The sequence below is a fragment of the Antechinus flavipes genome, chromosome 4 (assembly GCF_016432865.1).
Source record: "Antechinus flavipes isolate AdamAnt ecotype Samford, QLD, Australia chromosome 4, AdamAnt_v2, whole genome shotgun sequence".
NCBI lineage: Eukaryota > Metazoa > Chordata > Mammalia > Dasyuromorphia > Dasyuridae > Antechinus > Antechinus flavipes.
This window is the reverse complement of record NC_067401.1, coordinates 50483633-50511539: the sequence shown is the minus strand read 5'-3', so window position 1 is coordinate 50511539 and position 27907 is coordinate 50483633. Positions and strand designations below refer to the sequence as shown.

Here is a 27907-nt window from a genome sequence, read left to right as displayed (position 1 = left end):
CTGAAATTGATCATTTGGCTGTAATAAAGACATTGTTCAAACCTGCGTGCATCTGTCAACACTGTTTGGTAGCACAGTGAGATAAGCTCTTCCTTCTCCTTTTGCAGTGATCCGTAATGCTTTACCAGCATGTTCTTATTGCCAACCATATTGTAGCATGTAGTAAAGCACTTGTGCAGACAGCTTGTGTGGGCTCAATTCCACCTAACCTTGTAGAGATGCCAAAATATAGTAAGCAAGAGAGGAATTCCTTAAAGCTTATTTAAATATTTAGCTTTTGTTGCAACTTCAATCAAAACTAACTTGTACTTAAGCTAAAAATGAACTATAGAATTTACTTTTTATTTTATTCATTTCACTTCTATTATTAATGTAATCTGGGCTGACAAGATTGTGCAGTAGTGAAAAAAAACAAACGTTAGATTTGGGAGCAAAAGACTTGATTTAAAAAAAATTGTTTTCTTTATTTCTCTGGTTAGTACACGTATATTAATGTTTTTTAAATATACATTTCTCTATGAATCATGTTGGGAGAGAAAAATCAGTACAAAAGAAAAAACCATGAGAGGAAAAAAATCAAGAAAAAGAAAAAAAAGATTTTGAACCTTAAGTTCTGTCACTATCTGTATAAAATGAGAGGATTAGACTCCATTTGGAAAACCTTGGTCAGCTCTAAATTATGTAATCTTATGAAATGGATTTCCCTTTCTTAGAATTAGATCCCTATGGAAGATGGATTTAGTTTGAACTCTGGTAGCTTTGTTATATGGACTGCCAACTTTAGTGCTGGTACACTAGAGGAGTTTTCACATATGGGTATTTTTTCCCATGCCACTCGATATAATGTGAACATTAGAATTTTCCCTTTAGCTTTAATTGTACTCACTTTCCATTTGCCCCTATTCCTCTTCAAGGACTCATGAAAATTGAGTAACTTTTTGGTTTTTTTAGGGATTTGAGCCATAATCGATTATCTAACTGGAACATCAGCTTGGACTCAGAGGTGTTACAGGAAGTGTAAGTTATTCTTAATTGTATCTTTGTAACCTAATAAACACTGTCGTTTTGGGGATGGCCAATCCAGACATGGTAGAGAAAATGGGATGAGAGTAGGAAAGAATTAAAATTTAAAAGCTGTGATTAAACATCAGAACAGTTTGTTTGGATTTGTTATAAAATCTCTGGGCATTATGCCATTGTATTGTTGCTTTAAAGTTGCAGTTTGCACTATACTTTCACAAAGTGAAATGTTCTGCTTTGTAAAGTTATAGTGTTTTCTTTACCCAGACTTAGAAAACTTTCTTATATTATGTAAACTTTTTATATGCTCTGCCAAATATTTAGCATTTAAAATAAATTAATAATATAAAAAAGTAGACTTATTTATAGTAATTCCCTATTTATCTGAGAGTTTGGCGACTGTGGCCTTCCTGTTTGGGTATTTTCAAGAGAAGTTGAAGTTCCTATCCTTCCCACCTCCTTAAGCTTTTCAATAAATGTTTAGTTGTTGCCTACTGTGTGCAGGATATATCATGTACCTTCAAGGAGCTCATAGTCCATTTAGATAACTTTTTTTAAAGGCAGCTTGGTGGCACAGTGGATAGAGCACCAGCCCTGAAGACAGGAGGACCTGAGTTCAAATGTGACCTCAGACACTTAGCACTTCCTAGCTGTAAAACACTGGGCAAGCCACTTAACCCAATTGCCTCAGGAAAAAAAAAAGTTTTATTCTTCCCTGTATTGAAAATAATTTAATCTTGTTTTGACTACAATTCCTCAAATGTTTTTGCATGTACTTTTGGATGGGACTAGTTTGCCAAGACCCCAAAATGGCCCACATTTCTTTGTTTTGGGGAGTACTGTACATAATTTAGTTATGAATTCTTTGTCTTTTCTCACTATTTTATTGTCATTGAACTTTTTGATATTCTAAGTTACCTACCTCTCATTTTCTACCTACTTCTCATCATCTCTTATTTTTTTCTTCTGAACTCCATATCCAAATTTTGTTTTAATTTTAAATAAAATGAAAGTAAACAGACTCATAAAAAAAATAAGTTTATTGTTGCAGAGATTTTGAATGTTCAGAAACCTTTTCCCTATAGAAATAGGACTATTTCAGAAGCTTTGGGGGCATTCAGTGCAATCCTGAATTCCTGCTGTCACATCCTCAGCAAATAATCATCAAACCTTCTCTCTGTTTGAGTATTTCTAGTTACAGGAGTACGTGAGATAGCTAATTTGATAGTTCATATCCATTCATATTTGTATATGTGCATACATAGTCACATACACACATATATGTGTGCACATATACATGTACATGTATATGTACATCATCTATAATATTTCCTAAAATGGATATCATAAACATATATACTAAATGATTAGTCTGTAGAAAAGTTAAGAAAAACACATTTATACAATTTTTCCTATTCTTTTCTGAGTTTACCAGGGTTATAATGATAATAGACTTGCAGGCTTAAAAAGAAGAATCATAATTTTTAGTCCTAGTTCAATTTATTTTGGACCATGGACTTTTTTCTATGTTGGTTGTCAGTCTAATCAATCAGTAAAAATTTATTAAGTATGCTGTGTGTCCTAGAGTCTGCACACTTTCTAGTTGAGAACTAGACAAGGAAAAAAATTGATTAATCAAATCTTTCTTTTTTTGTTCTCCCCAGGAAAATGAATTATAATGAATTAACAGAAATTCCTTATTTTGGAGAATCAACTTCTAACATCACTCTACTTTCATTGTAAGTAAATATTTAAGCAGTTTTCAGTTTTCCTCTTAAATCTTTTTTTTTTTTTAATAGCTTTTTATTTACTAAAACATATGCATGGGTAATTATTTTTCAACATTGACCCTTGCAAAACCTTCTGTTCCAGCTTTTCCCCTTCTTCCTCCCACCTCCACCTTTAGATGGCAGGTAGTCCAATACATGTTAAATATGTTAAAGTATATGTTAAATACAATATATGTGTGCATATTTATATAGTTGTCTTGCTGCACAAGAAAAATAGGATCTAGAAAGAAAATTAAAAAAAAACTTGAAAAAGAAAACAAAAATGCAAGCAAGCAATAAAAGAACCTCTTAAATCTTTTAAAAGACACATTATAGTGTTCTTAATTCTTTTACCTCCATTTATATGGATAACACTTAAAGGATAAGTAACAGATAACTTCTAAAAGTTTCTTTTTTGGTCTTCAGAGTACACAATGTAATTCCAGAAGTAAGTGCAGAACAGCTTCAATTTTACCTTTCTTTGGAGACACTGGATCTCAGCTCAAACATTATCTCAGAAATCAAGACATCTTCATTTCCTAGAATGCAACTGAAATATCTGTAAGTTTTAAAAAGTTCCATTTTAGATTTAGATTTTAATGTGTGTGTTACATGACAGCCTGAATCATTAATGTTTATTTCTGCCAAGATAACAAAATTATAGTAATTCCTAGTGAGGGGAAAAAAAAAGAGAGAGAAGGTGATTTCTAAAGCTAATCTTTAGTTTATTTTACTAATGTAGTTGTATAGAAAGCAAATAAGTGAAATTTGCCAAATTTTTGGCTTTTCAGTATAAAATAAATTTATACCAAAAAAAAAAAAAAATAAGCAGTATTATCTGTGCAGAGTTATTTATGGTAGAATTCTTGTTCAATATATATTTTTGCCTTGTTTATTTCAGGAATCTGAGCAATAACAGGATAGCCACCTTGGAAGCTGGTTGCTTTGATAATTTGTCCAGTTCTTTAATAGTGGTCAAGTTAAATAGAAACAGAATTAGCATGATTCCACCCAAGATCTTTAAGCTGCCTCATCTTCAGTTTTTGTAAGTAGCTAATTTGAGGGAGCTTTTTCTTCTGTGCAACTATTTTTTTTTTTTTTTTAAAGCAGATGATTCTCAACTGCATATTAACTTTTGTTCATATTTCTCTTAAAGAGAACTTAAAAGAAACAGGATTAAAACTGTGGAAAGTCTTACATTCCAAGGGCTTGAGTCCTTAAAATCTTTGAAAATGCAGCGGAATGGAATTAGCAGACTTATGGATGGAGCTTTCTTTGGCTTAGTTAACATGGAAGAATTGTAAGTACTGGGAATCAAAGCAGGAGAGTGTTGACTAGGACTTCTGATTAGGAATTCTAAAGCTCAGCAAACTAGAGTAGGGTCTTTAATTACACAGAATTTCCATGAAGTAGTTCTTTTCTCTAATCCCGAAGGCAATTGAAGTACAAAGTTGGCATGCGTTGTAAAATACTAAATCAGTGGATTTGGCTGCCCTATCCATAAGTATCATATCTAAAGCTAACTGAATTACTTTTTTTCTATTAGGACTATCAGAACTCATCAAGATTAGGCATAGTTAACATAGCTTGGTCATATTTACTCCAGCTTTTAGGTTTTGAAAATCTGCTGTTCCTAAGTAATCTTGTTACATTATCCAGCCTTAAATACACTATCAAGTTCATTGATTGTTCTCCTAAATTTAGATTTGTAGGATTAGATGAAGAAGAGATCTTGGGCTAGATATCATCCAGGACTAAGATTTAATGAAGATTTAAGAATATTCTTCTTACTGAATATCTTGTTTTATGACCCATTTTCTGCTCTGTTTCTCTAAATCTGCAGAGAACTGGAGCACAATAACCTAATAGAAGTGAACAAGGGCTGGCTCTATGGCTTGAGGACATTACAACAGCTCTATGTCAGCCAGAATGCTATTGACAGAATCAGTCCTGATGCCTGGGAGTTCTGCCAGCAACTATCTGAACTGTAAGTGTTAAATTCAATTTCAGTGATGACTTTGCATTTTAGATCAGGTTGAAATTAATAATTGTCATCGAAATAAAGTCTAGAAGTTCCTAATCTATATTCTAGGAGTTTAAAAGTTCTAGAATATAGGTATCTTCTAAGAAGGGTGTGAAATGTAAAGTTGTACTTGAGTATAATGAATTTCTTACTGTTGCCAAAATGTTATTTACAGTGACTTATCCTATAATCAGTTAACTCGCCTGGATGAAACTGCCTTTGCGGGACTGAGCTTATTGGAGAAGTTGAATTTAGGGGACAACAGGGTCACTCACATTGCTGATGGGGTTTTTAAAGACCTTTCAAATCTGCAGACATTGTAAGTATATTGGTTCAACAAAATTGGCTTTTGCTTCAATAAAAAAAAGTCAGAAGAAATAAAAATAACTAATAAATATTCGCAATATAATCATTTCATTATTGTTTAATTTTGTTGCTCCTTTGCCTTAGGCTAAAACTATATCAAATCTCTTTTAGATTGATCAATCAACAATATATGTTGGTCCTCCATTCTATGCCTACCATTATGCTTAGCACACCATTCTTATCTAAAAAAAAAAACTTGGTCTTTAATAGTCAAGAGTATATCTGAACTTTTATCTGTCACTTACAAATTCATTTGAAATGAATCATCCTGATTGTTGATTAATTAAAATGCCTTAATTAGCAACATTTTAGGAGATTTTTGTAAATTGTCATGTTCTAATAATATTTTAATGAAATATAATTTAATAAATGTATAGCAAAAGTGAGAGTGAGCAAAGATTAATTAACAGAATTTGTTATTGTCTTAAAGGACCCTAAATAGGGAATTGTCTGGTCATTAAATCCAAACAAGGAATAAGACAAGGTGGTGTGCCAATTGACCAGGTTACAAACATTGGTGCTTAACTATGGATAAGAATGGCAATTTAGATCTTATATAGAGGCTTTTGTCTGAATTTTAAAATAGATGAGCCAGTTTTCCTTCAAATTTGGATTTGGTTGATTTTTCAAGAGCTTTCTGTCTTCTTGTCAGAGTAAATAGACTAATAGTTTACATTGTATTTACCTAGTGTAGCCATTTTAGGATAAGACAAAGGAAATCCCAGCAAGTCTTTTGACTCCCAGAACCCAACATACTTTACCAAAGAATAAGGGTGATACTATCTGGAAGGAACTGGAGAATCTGGGGTGATACTCCCTGCATACCATTATGACTCCTTTAAAAGAAGCTGAAGACAGAATTGGAGCTAGAGTTTGGAGGTCCTGGTTCTGGGGTTGAAATTATCCTAGTTATCCTAAAGAAAAATATTTCTTTATTTTAAAGAATTGAAACCAGTATGCTTCTTTCTTTCAGCATCTTGACAACTGGGGAAAAGGGAAGAAATTAAACTACCATGTGAATATTCACACTGGCATGCTAGTTGATGGTCATTTTAGGGAGATGGGAGAGGAAATGGGGAAGCTGATCAGCAGGAAGCATTATGCTGCTGGAGATGCAGAGAACGAGCCTGGTCATTTCTTTGGGGAAAAGGGCAGGAAATGAGCAGTCTTAAAGAAACTGAGTTATAGAAAGCAGGAGGGAAAAAACTTGTCTTGTTTAGAAGCAAGATTTTGAGTAAGGTGGACCATTGATGACCATTATTGACCTAGTGCTTAATTTTTAGGAAAGTTAACTAATCCACATAGCTTTAAAATAGTCTGTAAAAGTAGAAAGTTTTGGTATTTTGGCATAAGTAGACTTGAAGAGATACCAAATACCAAATATTCTCTTATTGGCATTTTTCATATAGCACTCATGTAACTACATTTCCTTTGAGGATGGCCTAGTGGATTTTTAAAAGATCCATAATTTTTATTTTAAAGAAAACACTGTAGGCATTGTTATTCACATGTGTCTTCCTTGCTTCCCAGGGGAAAGAATCTAATTGCTGTGGAACTGTGAAATGCTGTATTGGTATTAGTTGTAGTCTGCCTTTCTAAGCTGAGGACCCTGGGGATAGACATAGGTCACAAAGAAATCCCATTAGCTAGTAACCAGATTTGTGAACTATATTCCCTGAACTTGCAAAAAACCTATTGCTGCCTGCCTGGCAGCCCTGTACAGTCTCCTTCCTATAATCTTTTAATATGCTAACACAATTAGGAACTGTTAGCCAGGAAGATTAACATTCTTAGCATGTTGCTTAATTTACTTATCCAGGCTTGCCTCTGGATTCTTTTAGCTTGTGACAAACAGCAATCTCTCTCACATGTCTATCTTGCAAATGATCACAGAATTTCCTTCCTAAGGAACTATTTCAAAGCATAGTCTTTGAAGTTAGGAAAACTGTGATTTTTTTTTTTTCTTTTAGGGATAGGATCAAACCAGAGTGGTTATTTGACATGGCTATGTTAGGATGCTTAACCATGTTAACCTAATGTTAGTGGTCTCTGCCCTTTCCCTAAAACAAAAAGGTGCTTTCATTCTTGCAGAGATTTACGGAACAATGAGATCTCCTGGGCCATAGAAGATGCAAGTGAAGCATTTGTAGGACTCAACAAGCTCACTAAATTGTATGTATTCGTGGTTTTATCTGTGCCTGTGCAAAAATACATATTTTTTTAAATAACTCTATTCTCTGAGACTTTTGAAATTGATACTCAGTGGAAATTAATTTACTCCTAGATTTTCTTTCTTTTTTGGGCCTCTACTTTTGAAAAAACATTATTTCCAGAGCATTTAGATGGTACAGTGGATAGAGCATGAGTCTGGTGTCAGGTGGACTGGAGTTCAGATCCAGCGTCAGACACTTGACACTTACTAGCTGGATGACCCTGAGTATATCTCAATTTCCTTCCATAAAAACTGTGGGCACCTGTATAGTGAAGCTGTTTGTGTTTAGGTTAAAAAAATTAGGTTCTGTGTAAAAGGAGTAGTAATAAAAGAACAAAACCATTTAACATGAAAACTTCTGTCAGTTTTTCTAACAATAATTGGGGCTATTGGATCTATTTTCATTCCTGAATGTGAGGTTCTGTGAGATAATATGTGTAAATTTGATTAAACAAGCATATGTTAAGCAAATCCTATAGGTAAGAAACAAAGATGATAGAACTAGGCAGGGCCTTCCAGCAGCTTGTCCAAGGGAAGCTGCCTGCTAAGGAGGGACATAGTACAGAAGCCAGGGCTTCCAGGTCCCCATCAGCTTTGCTGCTTGCTTCTTCCTGTGCAGCATTGGAAACGCACTTAGTTTTCTCACTAGTTACTCAATGGTCATCAGGTTCTTCACCTTTATGATGAAGAAGCTGGACAAGACAACAGCTGAGGGTCTGTTCCCTCTGAATCTGGGATCCCCTTTGCAATTGGATCTGATACCAGAGAAGAAAGACAAAGAATTAGGAGGACATCCTCATGGTCAGAGTGATGTTCAGAGCCTTCATGTTATTTTTGGTTTTGTGTTTAAAACTCAAAGCTCTTGAAAATTGAGAGGTGTTTGTTGTTGTTTTAAGTTCATTCTGGCCTTGTTTATAAGTTAATTTACGGTTTGGGGTTTTTTTTGGCTTGGAGAATTTTATTACCAAAGTTTGTTTGTATTTCAGAATCTTACAAGGAAATCATATTAAGTCGGTTACAAAGAAGGCATTTATTGGTCTTGAAGCTCTTGAGCATCTGTAAGTAGTTTGCATACATTAAGATCCACTGAATAAATAACTTTTGCTGTTAGCAAATTTTTTAGTATTAGCAAAGCTATTTAGTGTTAGCAAAGCTATTTAGTGTTTCAGTTGCAATTGTACAAATGACAAAAGGTAAAAAATGTTTTGTTTCTTTTGGTTGTAGAGACTTAAACAATAATGCTATAATGTCTATCCAAGAAAATGCTTTTGCACAAACACATCTGAAAGAACTGTAAGTACCTTCTTTTTTTTCCTGTCATCAGCCCCTGACATTTAATGTCTTGATTATAAGTCTGACCCAAAATGATATTTGGAGTTAGAGTAAAAACTGGATATCACATTGATTTTTAACTCTGTCCATAAAAATATCCAGGCATGGGCTTTGCCAGGGTTGCTACCTTGGACCTGATCTTTTTCCTTGGTCTTTGTCCTCCTCTATTCCCTTTTATCCTGGCACTAATCATTTCCCCTACTCTTTGGTTTTGATGGGTGCTCTGTAGGCTGTGATTTGGGTGTGAAGGGAAGGGGACAACCCACCAGCAAGGCCCTGCCCTCCTAGGTGAATGCAGCCAGCAAGGCCCCAACACAAATCATCCTCAAGGGCTTGACCCTTTTATTGATCAATAGGGAAGCCTTACCCCAGGGTTAGTCAGCCAAACACCCTGCTCTTGGGCCCATGAACAACAATATTGTTTGTCCAGGACCAGCCACCAGAAAGACTACCATAGCAATCCAGTAGCTAAATCTCACACTCAGGAGAAGGCTACAAGTCAGAAGGGAAGCTTACCCTCCAGGAAAAGCAATCAGCTAAGTCCTGAAGTCCAGTGATAGCCAGCAGTAAGACCCAGACCACCAGCACAAAAAAAGCTTAGGATAGTGTAGGACTAGGTCCCCACACATAAAAACACCAAGTCACCAAAAAAAGACAGAAAAAAATGAGCAAAAAGCAAACAAAAATCTTGACTATAGAAATTTATATGGTTATAGGAAGGATAGAGGTATAAATTTAGACGAGAACATTAGTGTCAAAGTGACTTAGTGTGAAGCCTCAAAAAGAAAATGTAATTTGGTCTCAGGCCCAAAAAGAATTCTTGGAAGAGTTTGAAAAGGATTTTTAAAAACAAATTAGAGAAGTAGAAGGAAAATAGGGAAAAGTAGTTTTATATATAATATAAAAGCATCATGAAAAAAAGTTAATAGCTTGGGAAGAGATATACCAAAATTCATCAAGGAAAATAACTACCTAAAAAATAGAATTGGACAGATAGAAAAGGAAATACAAAACTTCACTGAAGAGAGTAATTCCTTAAAAATTAGAATTGAATAAGTAGAAACTAATGACTATAAGACATCAAGGTAGAATATAAGAAAATCAGAAAAGTAAACAAAATAAAATGTGAAGATTCTCATTGCAAAAGCAACTGACCTAGAAAATAGATCTAGGAAAGATAATAAAAGGATTATTGGACTACCTGAAAGCCATGATTTAAAAAAAAAAAAAAAAAGCCTGGACAATGTCTTTCAAGAAATTGTCAAAGAAAAGTGCCCTGATATAATAGAACTAGGAGGAAAAATAGAAATTGAAAGAATCCACCAATCACCACATTAAAAAAAATTCCCAAAATGAAAACTGCTAGCAACATCATAGATTCCAGAGCTCATAGAGCACAAAAATAGAAAGCATTGCAAGCAGCCAAAAAGAAAATTCAGATATGGAGCAACAATCAGTATTGTGCAGGATTTTGCATCTTAAACTTTAAAAAACTGAAGAAATTGGAATCATGCCAAAAGGCAAAGGAATTTGGATTGCAACTAAGAATCACCTACCCAGTAAAATAAAATCAGGGGGAAAAAATTGACATTTAATGAAATAATTTCAAAAATTTCTAGTTAAAAGACCAGAGCTGAATAAAACATTTGACCTGCAAATACAAGATTTAAAGGAAATATAAAAAGGTGAAAAAGAAACAAGAAAGAAAAAACTTAAGAAATTCAGTAAAGTTAAACTGTTTATATTTCTGTATGGCAAAGTAATATTTGTAACTCTTAACTTTATTATTCTGTGTGCAAAGGAGTATATTTAGACAGAGGGTGTAGATATAAGGTGTCTGATGGGATGATACCCATAAAAAATAAAGGAGTGGGAAAGAAAATTGTACTGGAAGAAGAAGGAGGGAGGATATTGAATGGGGTAAATTATTCCATTTAAAGAGGCATGAAAGTGCTAATGGAAGAGAAGGTGAGGTTGGGGTGGGGGTGGCAGCAGGCCAGTCTTAAATCTCTCATCAAAATTGGCTCAGAGTCAAATAATGTGCAACTCATTTGGACATAGACAGCTATTTTATCCTATATGAAAGTAAAAAGGGAGGAATAATAATAGAAGGAGGAGGGAAGATTGATTCAAGGAAGGATATATTGGAGGGAATGTGGTGATTCCAAGCAAAACACTGGTGTTTTTGAAGAAAGGGCTGGGGGAAGAGGATGTGATAAGAGAGAGGAGGATAAATAAGTGAAAAATAGTATGGAGGGAAATACATTGTCATCAAAACTATAAATGTAAATAGATGAACTTGCCCATAAAACAAAAACAGATAGAATGGATTAGAAATCAGAATCCTGTAATAGGTTGTTTATAAGAAACACATTTGAAGCAAGAAATATTTGAAGCAAGTAAAGGTAAGGGACTGAACCAGAATTTGTTATGCTTCACCTGAAACAAAGCAGGAATAGCAGTCATGATCTCAGAACAAGCAAAAACAAAAGTAAATATAATTAAAAGAGATAAAGAAGAAACTATCTTATTGAAAAGTAACATAGTGAAATCATATCAATATTAAACACATATGCATCAAATAGTATGGCATCTAAATTTTTGAAGAAGTTGAATGACTTACAAGAGGTAATAGATAATAAAAGTATATCAGTGGAGAATCTTAATTTTTCCCTCTTCTAACTAAATAAATCTAACCAAAAAATAAACAAGAAAAATTAAGAAGGTTAATAAAATCCTGGAAAAGTTAGCTATGAAAGAACTGTAGAATATATTGAATGGGCATAGAAAGAAATATGCCTTTTCTCAGTAGTACATGCCTACCCCAAAATTGACCGTGTATTAGTACTTTAAAACCTCACAATCAAATGCAGAAGTAATAAACATATTTTTTCAGATCATAATGCAATAAAAATTACATTCAATAATGGACAAGGAAAGAGATTACAAAATTGGAAATAATCCAATCCTAATCAAGTGAGTAAAACAACGAGTCATAAAAACAATTGATAATTTCATTAAAGAAAATAACATAACAAAATTTATAGGACACAGTCAAATGGTACTTAGAGGAAAATTTGTATTTTTAATTGCTTATATTAATAAAATAGAGGGGGGAATCAATGAGTTGGGCATGTACCTTAAAAAAAAAAAAAGCCCTAGAGAAAGAAAAAAATTAAAAACCCCTAATTAAGCCCCAAATTGGAAATCCTGAAAAATCAAAGGAAAGATAAAATTGAAAGAAAATCATTGAACTAAAAAATAAAACTAGATGCTAGTTTTGTGGAAAAAAAAAGCAATAAAATAGATAAACCATTGGTTAAGTTGATTTAAAAAAAAGAACAGAAAACCAAATTGCTAGTATCAAAAATGAAAGGGGTGAACTTGCCACCATAGAAGAAGAAATTAAGATAATTGGATGGATATCTACAGAAATATATTTAAGTTATTCAGATTAACAGAAGAAGAAATATAATACTTAAATAGTCAATTTTTTTTTTTTTAAACTTTTTATTGATAGAACCCATGCCAGGGTAATTTTTTACAGCATTATCCCTTACATTCACTTCTGTTCCCATTTTTCCCCTCCTTCCCTCCACCCCTTCCCCTAGATGGCAAGCAGTCCTTTACATGTTGAATAGGTTACAGTATATCCTAGATACAATATATGTGCGCAGAACCGAACAGTTTTCTTGTTGCACAGGGAGAATTGAATTCAGAAGGTATAAATAACCCAGGAAGAAAAACAAAAATGCAAATAGTTCACATTCATTTCCCAGTGTTCTTTCTTTGGCTGTAGCTGCTTCTGTCCATCTTTGATCAATTAAAGCTCTCTTTATTGAAGAGATCCACTTCCATCAGAATACATCCTCAAACAGTATCATTGTTGAGGTATATAATGATCTCCTGGTTCTGCTCATTTCACTTAGCATCAGTTCATGTAAGTCTCGCCAGTCCTCTCTGTATTCATCCTGCTGGTCATTCCTTACAGAACAATAATATTCCATAATATTCATATACCACAATTTATTCAACCATTCTCCAATTGATGGACATCCTTTCATTTTCCAGCTTCTAGCCACTACAAACAGGGCTGCCACAAACATTTTGGCACATACAGGTCCCTTTCCTTTCTTTAGTATCTCTTTGGGGTATAAGCCCAGTAGAAACACTGCTGGATCAAAGGGTATGCACAGTTTGATAACTTTTTGAGCATAGTTCCAAATTGCTCTCCAGAATGGCTGGATGTGTTCACAATTCCACCAACAATGTATCAGTGTCCCTGTTTTCCCACATCCCCTCCAACATTCCCCATTATCTTTCCCTGTCATTCTAGCCAATCTGACAGGTGTATAATGGTATCTCAGAGTTGTCTTAATTTGCATTTCTCTGATTAATAATGATTTGGAGCATATTTTCATATATTCTATAAATAGTTTCAATTTCTTCATCTGAGAATTGTCTGTTCATATCCTTTGACCATTTATCAATTGGAGAATGGTTTGATTTCTTATAGATTAGAGTCAATTCTCTATATATTTTGGAAATGAGGCCTTTATCAGAACCTTTGATTGTAAAAATGTTTTTCCAGTTTATTGTTTCCCTTCTAATCTTGTCTGCATTTGTTTTGTTTGTACAAAAACTTTTCAATTTGATATAATCAAAATTTTCTATTTTGTGGTCAATAGTGATCTCTAGTTCTTCTTTGGTCATAAATTCCTCCCTCTTCTACAGGTCTGTGAGGTAAACTATCCTATGTTCTTCCAATTTATTTATAATCTCATTCTTTATGCCTAGGTCATGAACCCATTTTGACCTTATCTTGGTGTATGGTGTTAAGTGTGGGTCAATGCCTAGTTTCTGCCATACTAATTTCCAATTTTCCCAGCAATTTTTGTCAAATAATGCATTCTTATCCCAGAAACTGGTGTCTTTGGGTTTGTCAAACACTATATTATTAAAGTTATTGGCTGTTTTGTCCTTTGAACCTAACCTATTCCATTGATCAACTAGTCTATTTCTTAGTCAATACTAGATGGTTTTAGTAACTGCTGCTTTATAATATAATTTTAGATCTGGTACAGCTAGGCCATCTTCATTTGATTTTTTTTTTTTCATTAATTCCCTTGAAATTCTTGACCTTTTGTTTTTCCATATGAACTTTGTTGTTATTTTTTCTAGTTCATCAAAGTAGTTTTTTGGGAGTCTGATTGGTATAGCGCTAAATAAATAGATTAATTTAGGTAGTATTGTCATCTTTATTATATTTGCTCGCCCAATCCAAGAGCATTTAATATTTTTCCAGTTGGTTAGATCAGACTTAATTTGTGTGGAAAGTGTTTTGTAGTTTTGCTCATAAAGTTTCTGATTTTCCCTTGGCAGATAGATTCCTAAATATTTTATACAATCAGTAGTTACTTTAAATGGAATTTCTTTTTGTAACTCTAACTGTTGGGTTTTGTTAGTGATATATAAGAATGCTGATGGGTTTATTTTATATCCTGCAACTTTGCTGAAGGTGTGGATTGTTTCTAATAACTTTTTGGTAGAGTCTCTGGGGTTCTTTAAGTATACCATCGTATCATCAGCAAAGAGTGATAATTTGGTTTCCTCATTGCCTATTCTTATTCCCTTAATCTCTTTAATAGTCAAATTTTTAAAAAAGAACTTGAAAAAGCTATCAGTGTGCTTTCTAAGGAAAAATTCCCAGGACCAGATAGATTCAAATGCAAATTCTACTAAACAATTAAAGATCAATTAATCCTAATTTTATATAAATTATTTGGAAAAATTGGGGAAGCCAGAGCAGAGAAAAAAAATCACAAATCAATTTTCCTAACAAGTATTGATGCAACGTTTTTGTTTTTAGTTTTATTTATTTTTTAATATTTATTTTATTATGGCTTTTTACTTACAAAACACATCCATGGGTAATTTTTTCAACATTGACTCTTGCAAAACCTTCTGTTCCAAATTTTGCCCTCCTTCCCCCCACCCGTTCCCCTAGATGGCAGACAATTTAATACATGTTAAATATGTTAAAATATATATTAAATCTAACAGGCATACATATTTATACAGTTATCTTGCTGCACAAGAAAAATCAGATCTAGAAAGAAAAAAAATACCTGAGAGAAGGAAAACAGAAATGCAAGCAAACAATAACAGAAAGTGCTATGTTGTGGTCCACTCTCAGTTCCCTGGGTGTAGATGGTTCTCATTATCATCACTGAACAGTTGGAATTCGTTTCAATCATCTCATTGTTGAAGAGAGCCACGTCCATCAGAATTGATTATCATATAGTTTTGTTGTTGCTGTTTATAATGATCTCCTAGTTCTGCTCATTTCACTTAGTATCAGTTCATGTAAATCTCTCCAGGCCTCTCTGAAATCATCCTGCTGGTCATTTCTTACAGAACAATAATATTCCATAACATTCATATACCATTACTTATTCATCCATTCTCTAACTGATGGACATCCACTCAGTTTCCAATTTCTTGGCACTACAAAGAGGGCTGCCACAAACATTTTTGCACATATGGGTCCCTTTGATCCTCCTTTAAGATCTCTTTGGGTTATAAGCCCAGTAGTAACACTGCTGGGTGAAAGGGCAGTTGCAACGTTTTTAAATAGCACACTAGCAAAGAGATTATAGTAATATATCATAAGGATCATATACTGTGACCCAGGTAGGATTTATCCCAAGAATACAGGGCCAGTTTAATATTAGGAAAACTATTAGCATAATTGACTATATCAATAACAAAGTCAATAGATATGATATAATTTTCATGGATGCAGAAAAAGCCTTTGACAAAATACATTCCCATTAAAAACATGGGAGCATAATGGAGCGTACCTTAAAATGACAAATAATATTTATCTAAAACCATCAGCAAGTATTATATGTAAAAAGTTACAGGATATAAAGTAATTCCATAAAAATCATCAGCATTTCTATTTATTACCACCAAAGTTCAACAAGATATTGAAAGAGAAATTCCCTTTAAAATAGCTCTAGATATAAAATATTTGGAAGTCTGCCTGCCAAGACAAACCCAGAATTATACAAAAACAAATAAAATCAGATTTAAACAACTGGGAAAATATTGTTTGTGGGTAGATTGAGCCCATATAATAAAAACGATAGTCCTACCCTGAATTAATCTATGCAGTGCCATACTCATTACTATCAATGAAATAAATAAAATTTCAATTGGAAGAACAAAAACTCAAGGACATAAAGGAAATCGATGGGAAAAAAAACGTGAAACAAGGTGGTCTAGCTATGTAGATCTCAAACTAAATTATGAAGCAGTAATTATCAAAACAATCCAGTACTGGCTGAGAAATAGATGGTGGATCAGTGGGATATATATTAGTAGCATAGTAATCTAGCATGTATAAACCCAAAGATCCAAGCTTTTGAAACAAAAACACATTTTTCAAAAATTGCTGGGAAAACTGGAAAACAATATGGCAGGAATCTAGTTGTAGAACAATATCTTGCATTGTATTCCTAGATGAGGTCAAAATGGGTATGTAATTTACACATAAAGGGTGATACCATAGGCAGATTAAGAGAACAGTGGAATAGTTTATTTGTCATATTTATGGAAAAGAGAAAAATTTAGGACCACAGATATACATAAAATTTAAAAGTTTTTGCACAAGTGAAACCAATGCAAAAAAAAAAAATCATAAGGAAAGAAAATTTGATAAGTAGTCAAAGAATATGGACAGTTTTTAGACAAGTCAAAACTATAATCATATGAAAAAATGTTCTAAATCACTGTTAGTCAGTAAAATGCAAATTAAAGCAATGAGATACCACCTCATAATTATCAGAGTGGCTAACATGATAAAAACAGAAAATGTTAGATATTGGATGAGATCTGAGAAAACTGGGACACTAGTGTACTATTGGAGTTGTGAATTAATCCAATCATTCTGGAAAATAATTTGGAATATACCCAGAAGACTATAGAACTGCATACTTTTTGATCCAGCAATATTATTGCTAGGTCTGAATCCCAAAGACATTAAAAAAAGAGGGAGTGGGAGTGGGAAGGACCTATTTGTATAAACCTTATTTGTATAAAAATATTTATAACAGTTCTTTTTTGTGGAAGCTAAGATTGGAAATTGAAGGGATGCCCATCGATTGACAATGGCTAAACAAGCTATGGTATATGATTATAATGGAGTATTTTTGTGCTATAAGATATGACAGGTTCATGCAAAGTGAAGTGCACAGAATCAGGAGAACATTGTATACAGTAATAGCTATGTTTTTTGATGAAAAATTGTTAATATCTTAAGTATTCCAGCAATAAAATGATTTAGTATAGTTCCAAAGGACTAATGATGAAACATAGTATCCTTTTCCAGAGAAAGAACTGATTTTGATTGAATATAAATTGGAACATGCAATTTTTTCACTTTTTTTTTCTTTTGTTCAAGTCTTCTTGTACAAAATGAGTTACTAATATGGAGATGTTTATGTTATTGCAGATGTATAACTTGTATTTGATTGCTTACAGTCTCAGGGAAGGGGGAGAGAAGGAGGGATACTTTAAATGAAAATATTAAAAAGTGATTTTTGTTCTGGATAGTGGGAACTCCAGATTTATATTTCTTCTAGTCTTGATATGGACATTCAGCAGTAGCTGGGGGAAAAAAGTGAGTCATTTGAGAAGTTTGACTCAATTGCTTGTATAAATAGCTTGAAGTATTGTTTGGAAAGAGGAAGAAAGTTAATAGTTCAACTTGATTCCAAAAATTATGTTTGAGTTCCTTAGGAAGACAAAAAGAACTAACTTTTCTGAAGCTATATTAGACTTTGACTCCATTCCATTAGTATGAATGAATTCCCATTCATTAGAATGGGAAACATTAAGTGTTTCCTGTGTGCTGGGCTCTTTGCTAAGGATTAAAAACAAGACAGCTCTGTTCTCAAGAAGCTTACACTCTAATTGGGGATAAGGGTTGGAGCTGTGATTTCATTGGCACAGGGAACACTCAGGGAAGTAACTTGTAAGTAGAGGTTATAATTTAAAGTCTTAGATGCCTCACGTGGAGAAGGGGTTGGGGAGTGTGTGAGGTGACTTAGGGTTGCACAGGCATTGTGCTGGGTCGGAGTTGGGACTTGAATTATAACATAGATTTTTTTCAGTGAACTGTTATTTAAAAGGTTCACCTAAATGTATCCCCTCGAATGCCTTATTCTACATTTGACTTGATCGGTGCTTAAATGTTTATTTGTTGAAAGAATAGTATGCTAAGGCCCTTAGTTTGAGATAACAAAAATGATAGAAGAACCCGTCCTTTTATTTGAGCTTATCTAGTTGGAAAAACAACATGTGCAAGAAAACACAAGAATATAGTGTCTTATTTGGGCAGAATTACACTCTAATAAATATTCACCTTGGGCTCCTGAAAAGGTTGTAGAAATGCAGTCATTAATCTTTATTTTTTAGACATGTTTAACAGGTTTCTTGCAGGCCAGAAGCACACCTTTAGTAGCATTTTCTTTGTTCTGATTGGAAATGGGACCCCAGGTAATTTAGTCTTGTGGAAAGAATTTGAAAGTAATCTTCCCTTATTAGGGATGACAGTACACTCCCTACTGAAGATGTTGAGTGGTAATGTGTGAAGCAAGCATTTGGCACTGCAAAAACTTGGAGTGTGAAAAGTGGAAGGAACAGGGCTTCATTTTCTGTCTGTCTCTCTTTCTGTATAGGATGTTGAACACCAGCAGTTTGCTCTGTGACTGCCAGCTGAGGTGGCTGCTGCAGTGGCTAGTGGACAATCACTTAGAACAGGCTGTGAATGTGAGTTGTGCTCACCCTGAATGGCTAGCTGGGCAGAGCCTCCTCAACGTGGATCCCAAAGACTTTGTCTGCGGTTTGTATATTTCACTCAGTGTCTAAAGTCCAAAGTGACCGTGAATCTATAGAAATGTATTCTTACCTGCCTGATGTGTATAGTCTGAGGTCTTACTTGGGGCTTTGACTGAAACTTGTATTATATCTTGTCATATTTAAATATTTTTCCTTTAAAGTATAATGGAGATTTTACTTTGTTATATATTCAGATGATATGAAATTTCCAGACAGATTGATCTGTTGTGCAAGTTACTAGTTTCTTTGATCATTTCCTGTGTAATATTTTCAAATAACTTTTTTAGTACAAGCTAATCTTTATGAAATAAAATAAGAGCTTACTCCTCATTTTATCTATGAGGAAATTAGCACTGTGAATTTGAAGATTGCTTAGATTTGTATAGCAAATGGTGAGACTAGCTTAGAATGTTGAGCTAGAGTTGTTTATTCTTCTGTCCAGCAAATTGATGGTAATTAGAAAGGTAATGGAAATGCCATCTAGGCAGCAAGATTAAGGTTTGAAGGCTCAAACAAATTACAACAACAGGAGTATACATTTAACTGTTTGTCCTTTGTTCAGTTTCTAGTTGAATTATTGATTGTTTCAAAAAACAAATCAATTAATTTGGCTCCTGTTGCTTCTTTCCAGATGATTTTCCTAAGCCCCAGATAAGGACACACCCAGAGACCACAATTGCTTTAAAAGGAGTCAATGTGACCCTTACGTGCACTGCAGTGAGCAGCAGTGACTCACCAATGTCAACTGCATGGAGAAAAGATAGTGAAATCTTGTATGATGCAGACATTGAGAATTTTGCTCGATATCGCCAACAAGGTGGAGAAGCCTTGGAATACACTACTGTTTTACATCTTTTCAATGTGAATTTCACAGATGAAGGAAAATATCAGTGCATTGTTACTAATCACTTTGGTTCTAATTATTCTCATAAAGCCCGATTAACTGTGAATGGTAAGAAATTGTCTCCTTTGATATCTTTTAAATTTGAGAATGGTTAATAACTTATTCTTTTAACTTTATTCACTTGACCAAGAAAATTAGATTCTTCCTGATATGTGGGAGAATATTAGTGTAAGAATAAATGTTTGTGAGTGAGTAGGTTCCCTAATTGAACTAACTTGTCCATTTACTATCCTTAGGGGTTTTATAACTTTTGAAAGAATTTTTAAAAAGAACAGTGTAAAAAAATGTATATTTCTTTAGTACTTGTTAATTTACAAAGTACTTTCCTCACATGCCATGATATATATAGGTAGTACATGTATTATTGTCCTTATTTCACAGATGATGAAGTATAGAATCTTAAGGGATTTGCTAGTTTGTAAATGGCAGAAACCCTCCCCTCCCCCTCCCCCCAATCTTTTGAATCCAAGAATGGTGGTCTTTCCTTTAGGCTAACTTGCCTTTCACAGGGGCCTGGCTGCCTCCATACCCATATATATTGAGAGATATTTCTAGGAACCAGAACATAGTTCTGAACACCATCATTTTTCTTTCCATCCTGGTGTCTAAGCTGATAAATTAGTTGTGATTATGGGGTTTGGTCACAGAATGATCAGGAAATTTATTTGTTTTTTGCTGTATGCAAATCATGCAGCTCGCACCACCCTGATGGCCTTCCTGCATCATCACCTCCTGACCACAGCATTTCTCCACTAAGTAGTATCTGTGGGGGTAAGAACAGCAAATGAAAAAAAAAAAATTTTTTTTTTTTTTTTGCTGAGGCAATTGGGGTTCAGTGACTTGCCCATTGTCACATAGCTAGGAAGTTTAAATGTCTGAGACCAGATTTGAATTCAGGTCCTTCTGACTTGAGGGGCTGGTGCTCTCTATCCACTGTACCTTCTAGCTGCCCCGATCTCTGATTTTTTTTTTCCCAACTTTAAGAGTGTTAGTGAAGAAAACACTCCTTTTGTAGGTGAAAACAACAATAAAAATACCTTGTTCCAAGTGACTTTAAATTGTGTGTGTGTGTGTGTTTATACATGTATACTTATACACACATGTATTTATATAAACATATACACACAGACATACATGTGTGTACGTGCAGTTTTGAATATTCTGCTTTCCCTTCTGTTAGTGAGGGTAGGCAGCTACCTTTAGAAGTTACTGTACCTCTCCATTGCAAAAATTCAGGTTCTGGTGGTGCAGAGGATAGAAAGTGGGGCCTGCAGTCAAGAAGACTTGAATTCAAATCCAGTCTCAGACATTGACTGTGACCCTGCACAAGTCACTTAACCTCTGTCAGCCTTACAGTTTCCTTAACTATAAAATGGGATTAACAACGTAGGGAGAAGGTTTTGCAAGGGTCAATGTTGAAAAATTGCCCATACATATATCTTGTAAATAAAAAGCTATTAAAAAAAAAAGTAGGGAGGATCCATTGAGATAATATTTGTACTTAGCACAAACTCTCTAGCATATAGTAGGCACTATAAAAAACATGCTTCTACTTTTCACTCCCCCCTTTTGTAAATGAAAGAATGAATGAGACTTTATTTTGATTCAATAATCTGTGAGCAGTCAGGTTAAGTGTTTGCCTGTGGGAAACAAAGAGAAATCATTTCTGCCATTATGCAGCTTCTTGTCTATTGGGGAAGACAGAGGAGATGGTCCTGGCAATGGGAGCTGACGTGGAAGTTGAGAAGAGTCTCCTGGAAAAGGAGATTGGAAGTGAATCATGAAGGAAACTGGGGGGCCTGGGAGAACATTTGTAGTGTGGTGGGCAGTGCAGAGTCACCGAAGTAGGGGAGATGGCCTGCCCCAGGCTAGGAACAGATCCACATAGCTGGAGGGGAAAGAGGTGCTGGAAAATGCATGGAGGGAATTGAGGCAGGGCCTGTCCTTAGGGAGCTCCCCTTCTGATGGGGAAAGATGTCCTATGGAAGAAGGCAGCAGCTAGCATGATATGAAGGGCTGACTGCAGCACGTGTGAAGGTCCAGTCATACTTTAGAGCCACAGGCAGACAGGTGACAGGGATTCCAGAGTATCTAGAAGCTCATGGAGAGAGCAGGCTGATGAACACTCACCTCTCTGGTGTTGTTCTGATTGATAGAGTTATGCTCGTTCTGAATTTGACCCAGTGACCCATACCAGGGGTTTTGGTAGCAAGGACTCTGGGTATTTTGTGTCTGTGACTCCTGAGACTGCCTTGCTGGTTAATAGGGAGTTGCTGGAGCTTCAGCTCCTCTGGGAAGGTTGTGGTAGAATTGGGCTGGTGAGGGCCAGAGGCCAGGCTGGGACAAGATGCTTGTGTTTATCAGGTTCTTGGAAGCCCCCAGAGTGCGAGGGGCATGATCCCAGGCTGGGTTCACGCTGCCTTTCATTTTATCTGTCACTCCCGATCCAGAAGCACAAGCCAAGGGTGTGGTAAGGATGCCAGTTTTTCATGCATTTATATTCCTCATCTCATTCTCGCTATGACCTTTTTGGGTACAGAGCTGCCATCATTTCTGAAAACCCCAATGGACTTAACTATCCGTACCGGAGCCATGGCCCGACTAGAGTGTGCTGCAGAGGGTCATCCGGCTCCTCAGATCTCCTGGCAGAAAGATGGTGGCACAGACTTCCCTGCAGCACGAGAGAGGCGTATGCACGTTATGCCCGAGGATGACGTCTTCTTCATCGCCAATGTAAAGATAGAAGACATGGGAATCTATAGCTGCATGGCCCAAAACATTGCAGGCGGTCTCTCGGCAAATGCTACCTTAACTGTGTTAGGTGAGCTGCTTTTCTCTGGCTCGGCGTGTTTGGCTGAAGCCTCCTTACTCAGGAGCTGCCTGGGCCTTATGGGAAGGGAGCCTCCTAAGTGAGACATATTCATTCCAAGCTGGGCTGGGAGCCTGGATCTCCCAGCCCTCCTTTGGGGAACAGAATTGGGTGGATCACGTATTCCTGAGAGAGAGGTTAAGAGGTGGGAGTTCTGTTCTCTCATGATAAGATTTTGCTATTGGCAAAGGACAGACCCCTTAAATGTTTGCTTTGTCTAGCTTTAGGCGAATTCTGGCTTCTAATGGCTTTTTTTGGTTATATTGGGATTTGAGGTGATGTTGCACCAAAGAGCTTAAAAAAATATTAGAAAAATGTTCCTCTTCCTAATTTATTAATGATAGGTGTAAGTCGGGATGCCAACTTGAAATGTCATCCTTTTTTCCCTTTTAGAAACACCTTCTTTCATCAGACCTCTAGAGGATAGAACTGTAACCCGAGGGGAGACCGCTGTCTTGCAGTGCATCGCTGGAGGAAGTCCAGCCCCTCGCCTCAATTGGACAAAAGACGACGGTCCTCTGATGGTGACGGAAAGACACTTCTTCGCAGCAGCCAATCAGCTTCTCATCATTGTAGATGCTGGGCTGGAAGATGCTGGGAAGTACACGTGCATCATGTCCAACACCCTGGGCACGGAACGGGGTCACATCTACCTAAATGTCATCTCCTCCTCCAATTGCGATTCGGCACAAAGCACCGTTGGGCACGAAGACGATGGCTGGACGACCGTGGGGATCGTCATCATCGTGGTGGTGTGCTGCGTCGTGGGCACCTCTCTGATCTGGGTCATCGTCATTTACCACATGAGGAGGAAGAATGAGGACTACAGCATCACAAATACAGGTGAGGGGTGTCTGAAGGCAGGGTCGTCTCCTAGGTTTTGGTACTTGCTGTGCGGGGGAATGTTAGGAAACATGAGTGATCTAAGGGATACAGTGAGGAAAAGCATTTTTCTTCAAGAGGTTTTTTGACTTTGATATGTCAGGGTCAGGAAGTTTGTGTCTGTGGAGCATTCTGAAGTGAATATTAGTCTTCCAAAACTTCTCCTTGTGCAAAGAACAAATTCCTAACATTGTGCAAGTTGAGTTGTGTGATTTTACTGATTTTACCTACTATGCTGAAAGTCCAGGAGAGTCTGCCTGGCAGACAAGTGGAAAAAATCAGGGATGATAGAATTCTTGCTTTCCCCTCTACCTCTTTTGCCTCCCCTTCCCTCCCCCCTTTCTCCCCCCCCCCCCCCCCCCCCCAGAACTTGTACAGGAGAGAAATAGAATTAGTAACTGCCCAGTGGTGATAATTCTTAAGTGCAATTTATAGGCTGGAGTTGGAGTGGGGGTGTCAGTAAACATTTATTGAGTGCTTACTGTATATCAGGCACTGTGTCCAGGGTCAGAGATCAAAAAAGAGGCAAAAGCCAGTTCTTGCCCTCAAGGACTTTCCAATCTATTGAGGAAGACAGTGTGTGAACAAATACATATGAATATGTATAGAGCATAATTAAATGGGAAATAATTTTTAAAAGGAAGATACTGGAATTAAGTGGGGTTGGGGAAGACTTCCTCTAGAAAATAGAATTTTAGTTGGAATTTCAATAGCAAACTAGGGAGGTCCAATAATCAGGAGAGGAGGGAGAGCATTTTAGGCCCCAGGGATAGCCAGAGAAAATACCTTGAGCCAAGAGAGATGTGGTAAAATTGCTGGCACCTAGGAGACAATTCACTTGGTTAATGATTATTGGACATACCTTGATATGTATCTCTATGCAACGCTCAATGTTTTTCTGAGTGCTGACTTGAAAGTTGCTTGTGTCCCTGTGTCCACAGAAGAGCTGAATCTGCCTGCTGACATCCCCAGCTACCTGTCTTCTCAGGGAACGCTGTCTGAACCGCAGGAGGGCTACAGCAACTCTGAGGCCGGGAGTCACCAGCAGCTCATGCCGCCTGCAAACGGATTCATGCATAAAGGCCCAGAAGGTAACTTCACCTGTTTTCATTCCAGCCTGGCTTGAACTTAACTGGTACACATTTCCTTCAGTATACAAAAGACATGTTTGGGGAAAGTTGGTTTGAAAACATTTCTGTGAAGTGCATAGCATTTATTTATTTATTTATTTATTCGTTCATTCATTCATTTATTTATTTATTCGTTTATTTATTTATTTATTTATTTTTTGTGTTATTTCAAGGATTGAGTGCCACAGGAAAATATCTCTATTATTTAAAAAAAAAAAAATCACAATCGCAGGTTTTGAGCCCTAAGGCCCCTTTGAGTCACCAATCCAACATCCTCATGGTATAGACTGAGAGAGAGGGAGTGACTTGACCACGGTTTCACAGGTAGTGAGTGATGGAGCTGAGACTGGAACCCAGACCCTCTGACTCATATCCGTGATTGCTTTCAGGATCCTACATCCTGAGCAGGCAGAGATCACAGGGTCCTAGATTTAGAACTACCAGGGATCTCAAGAGAACACCTAGCACAATTCCTTCATTTTATAAAGGAGAAAACTGGGGACCCAAGAATTTACCTCAGACTTATCCAGGATTAATTAGGGGAGCAAGATTTCAATCCAGGTCTTTGCTGACTATAAAGCCAGCATTCTTTCTGCTGTGTCCTGCCGACTCCAGGAAAGAAAAGCTTTAATTGCCAGAAATAGAGAAGAAATCTGCCTGTGAGGATCAGAATGAAGCTTTGGTTGGACTTCCAGACCAAAGTGTTATTCCAGGAAGGTGGAAAATGTGTTTAAAAAACTGGGCTGGTAACCCGTCTTGTGGAGTTTGTGTCTCCTTGTAGGTTTTCATGCAGAGCTTATATTGCCAGTTTAATGCAAGGGTTTTGTGAAATGAGCTCAGAGCTCCTCTTCCCTTGCTTTGTTGCAATGAGTCAGAATTGTGTCTTCGGCTGCCATGCCAGCTTCATCTCAGCTCCTTGGTTTTCATCATAGTTTCACAAAGTCGTGATGGAGCAGAGATTCGAGGCTGTGGCTGCTTCACTTAAGTGAGGAATGTGGTGGCTTTTCTTGTTATCATCAGGTGGCAGCGGCAGCCGGGTGATCTGCTCGGATTGTTATGACAACGCCAACATCTACTCCAGGACCAGAGAATATTGTCCATATACCTACATCACCGAGGAGGATGGGCTGGACCAGACGCTGTCCAGTCTCATGGTCCAGATGCCCCAGGAGGCTTGTTTGGCACATCCTTCCCCAGAAGCTGTGGCTGTGGATACCTTGACATCTTCAGGAGACAGAGACATGACCGTCTACCTCACCAACCATGACAGGATAAATGAGAAGGCACTTGTATCCTCCACACAGATGAGCAGTGGTAAGGCTTATGTGATACTTTTTCCTTCTCTGAAGGATGACTTTCTTTCCCTTGAGTTTTTAAATTTAAATCGAGTTTAGCCTTGTCAATTGCCATTGTACAAAATGAACTGGTTTACTGGAATATTTGCCACATTCATAATGCTGAATTTCATGCAATAAACTAGATTTCTGTTTTTGTAGCTCTGAGAATAACAAGGTGGCACTATTTAAAATTCACAGAGTATATAGGAATTTGGGCTTAGTAGAAAAATGTGTGTGCTCCCATTTTTTATCTTTTACTTTTAGTAAGTAAAGTATAAAAATTGTAGTAGAAAGATTAAAAAAATCTTTTTTGATGGTTTCATGGAGAAGAGAAAAAATGTTTCATTTAACCATAGCAGCTTCTAGATACTATGAGATAAATATGAGATTTTTTTTCACTTTCTAGTTTTCTGATTTCTCTTATGGAATATGCTCAGGACTGGGGGCGAGAGACAATAATTTTCCCAAACACAGCCAAAAGAGAATACTTTATATTTTGTACTTGGGCTCTTAGTAAGTCTTTGTTAGATGACTCACTGACTGAATGAAACCAAGCTCTCACTAATCTAGGACTCCCCAAAAAGAACCTTTAAAAGGGATTTATAATGTATGGCATGATGTTCTAAATTAAATCAATATTGAGTTCTGCAAGTATTTGGGATTTTGGTCTAATGTTTAATGCTTCCATGTATTTCAGGGGAAATGGTATTTTTATGAGAGGAATTCCAGAATGAAAAGTCTTTCACTCCTGGTTTAGGCAGAGTAAATGGGAATGGAATGGGGTGCTAACCCCATAAATAGTGTCTCTTTAATGTATTAAGGTCAGTTAATGTATTTCCCTAGGAATCTCTTTATTGAGGAATATGGAAAAGCCTTGTTTAAAAAAATATTTTTTTTTAATTTAAGAAAGAAACAGGGAAAAGTCATTAAAAAGAGGAGTTTTGATCTTGTGTTGTCTTGTTTGGTATTTTATTCTCAGAAACATCACAGCGGCCTTTATGGGGCATAAACAAAGAACTAGGACTTCCACAATCTCATTTTTCCCAGCAGCCAGTCCTTGAATCACCACGACTTCTCCAAAGTGAGAACCTGACAGAAAGTGACGAAGACCATTCTGCTTCCCCCAGATCTTGTCACAGGCTACAAGGTCACTCCTTTGATTTCAGCAGGACTCAGAACATACAAGATGGCAGTGAAGCTACATGAAAAATGCTCCACTCAGACTGGCATGTGGGCACACACTCTAATCCCCAATTGTGTATGTACTACCTCAAAGCTCAGAGGAAACCCCAAGGTTCACCTTTGCTTTCCTGTCATGTTTACAAGTACAACTGAGAGGACCAAGAAAGCTGGTCACTAGAGAGAATGGAGGAGTCCAGTTTACTTCTCTCTTAGGTTGCATCAGACCGAGAGAAGGCCATGTATGTGACTAGTACAACAACCATTTCTTCTGGACCCAGCAGGACGTGTCCAGCTTTGCAGTTGAAAGAGTTTGAAAGAATGAAATTGCTGCTTACTATGTGGAGAGCTTGGCTAATTTACTTGGTCTTCTGAGAAGCCCTTCTAAAAGTGCACATCAAGTTTTTCTGTAACCGTAAGCCTAACTTTGAGCTGGTGCTTTCTTTTTCATGGCAACAAACAAGAATCACATCCTTGTTTTGGCAAACTGGTACCAAGTTTAGGGCTTTGTGTTTTTAAGTTTTCTGTCCCTGTTTAGACCAGGACAGAAGTTGTAAATACATTTTCACTTATAAATATTTTTTGTATTCACTTCATGTAAAATGCCAGTTTAATGTAAATATTTTTTTAATATGCCAAATTATGTAATATTCTGTTATTTTGACAGCTGCTTTAACAGACCAGTAATGGATTTTGTAGAACTTGGAAAATTTAAAGAATTTGCATTGAAAACTTCTTAGTAATTAAGAAGTCTGTGTGTAAGCAGGGTACCTCATAATTTACACATAGATGGCTATCCTGATGTAACTTAACACTTTTTTGTATTCTTTTCATTGGAAGAGAGTCACAATTTTCTTCTATAGACAGATTGTTTGTCCTCAGTTACTGCCTTTTGCTTTGTAACACAGGTGGCACTGTGCTTTTGATCCAGAAAGACTTGTCCTGTTCTACTAGCCATATATATATATATATATATAT

General features: G+C 36.2%; 1 protein-coding gene across 1 annotated transcript; it reads left to right on the top strand.

Annotated features, from left to right (window-relative positions):
* The first annotated feature begins 30 nt into the window (after positions 1-30).
* On the top strand, positions 31-27907 carry LRIG2 (leucine rich repeats and immunoglobulin like domains 2). Its single transcript, XM_051993003.1, has 17 exons — positions 31-1017; positions 2685-2759; positions 3216-3350; positions 3691-3834; positions 3946-4089; positions 4633-4776; positions 4988-5131; positions 7270-7350; positions 8377-8448; positions 8615-8683; positions 18469-18632; positions 19260-19580; positions 22072-22353; positions 22795-23244; positions 24225-24374; positions 25434-25727; positions 26730-27907. Exons 2-17 carry the CDS (start codon positions 2689-2691, stop codon positions 26954-26956), a joined length of 2892 nt encoding a protein of 963 aa, XP_051848963.1. The 5' UTR covers positions 31-1017; positions 2685-2688; the 3' UTR covers positions 26957-27907.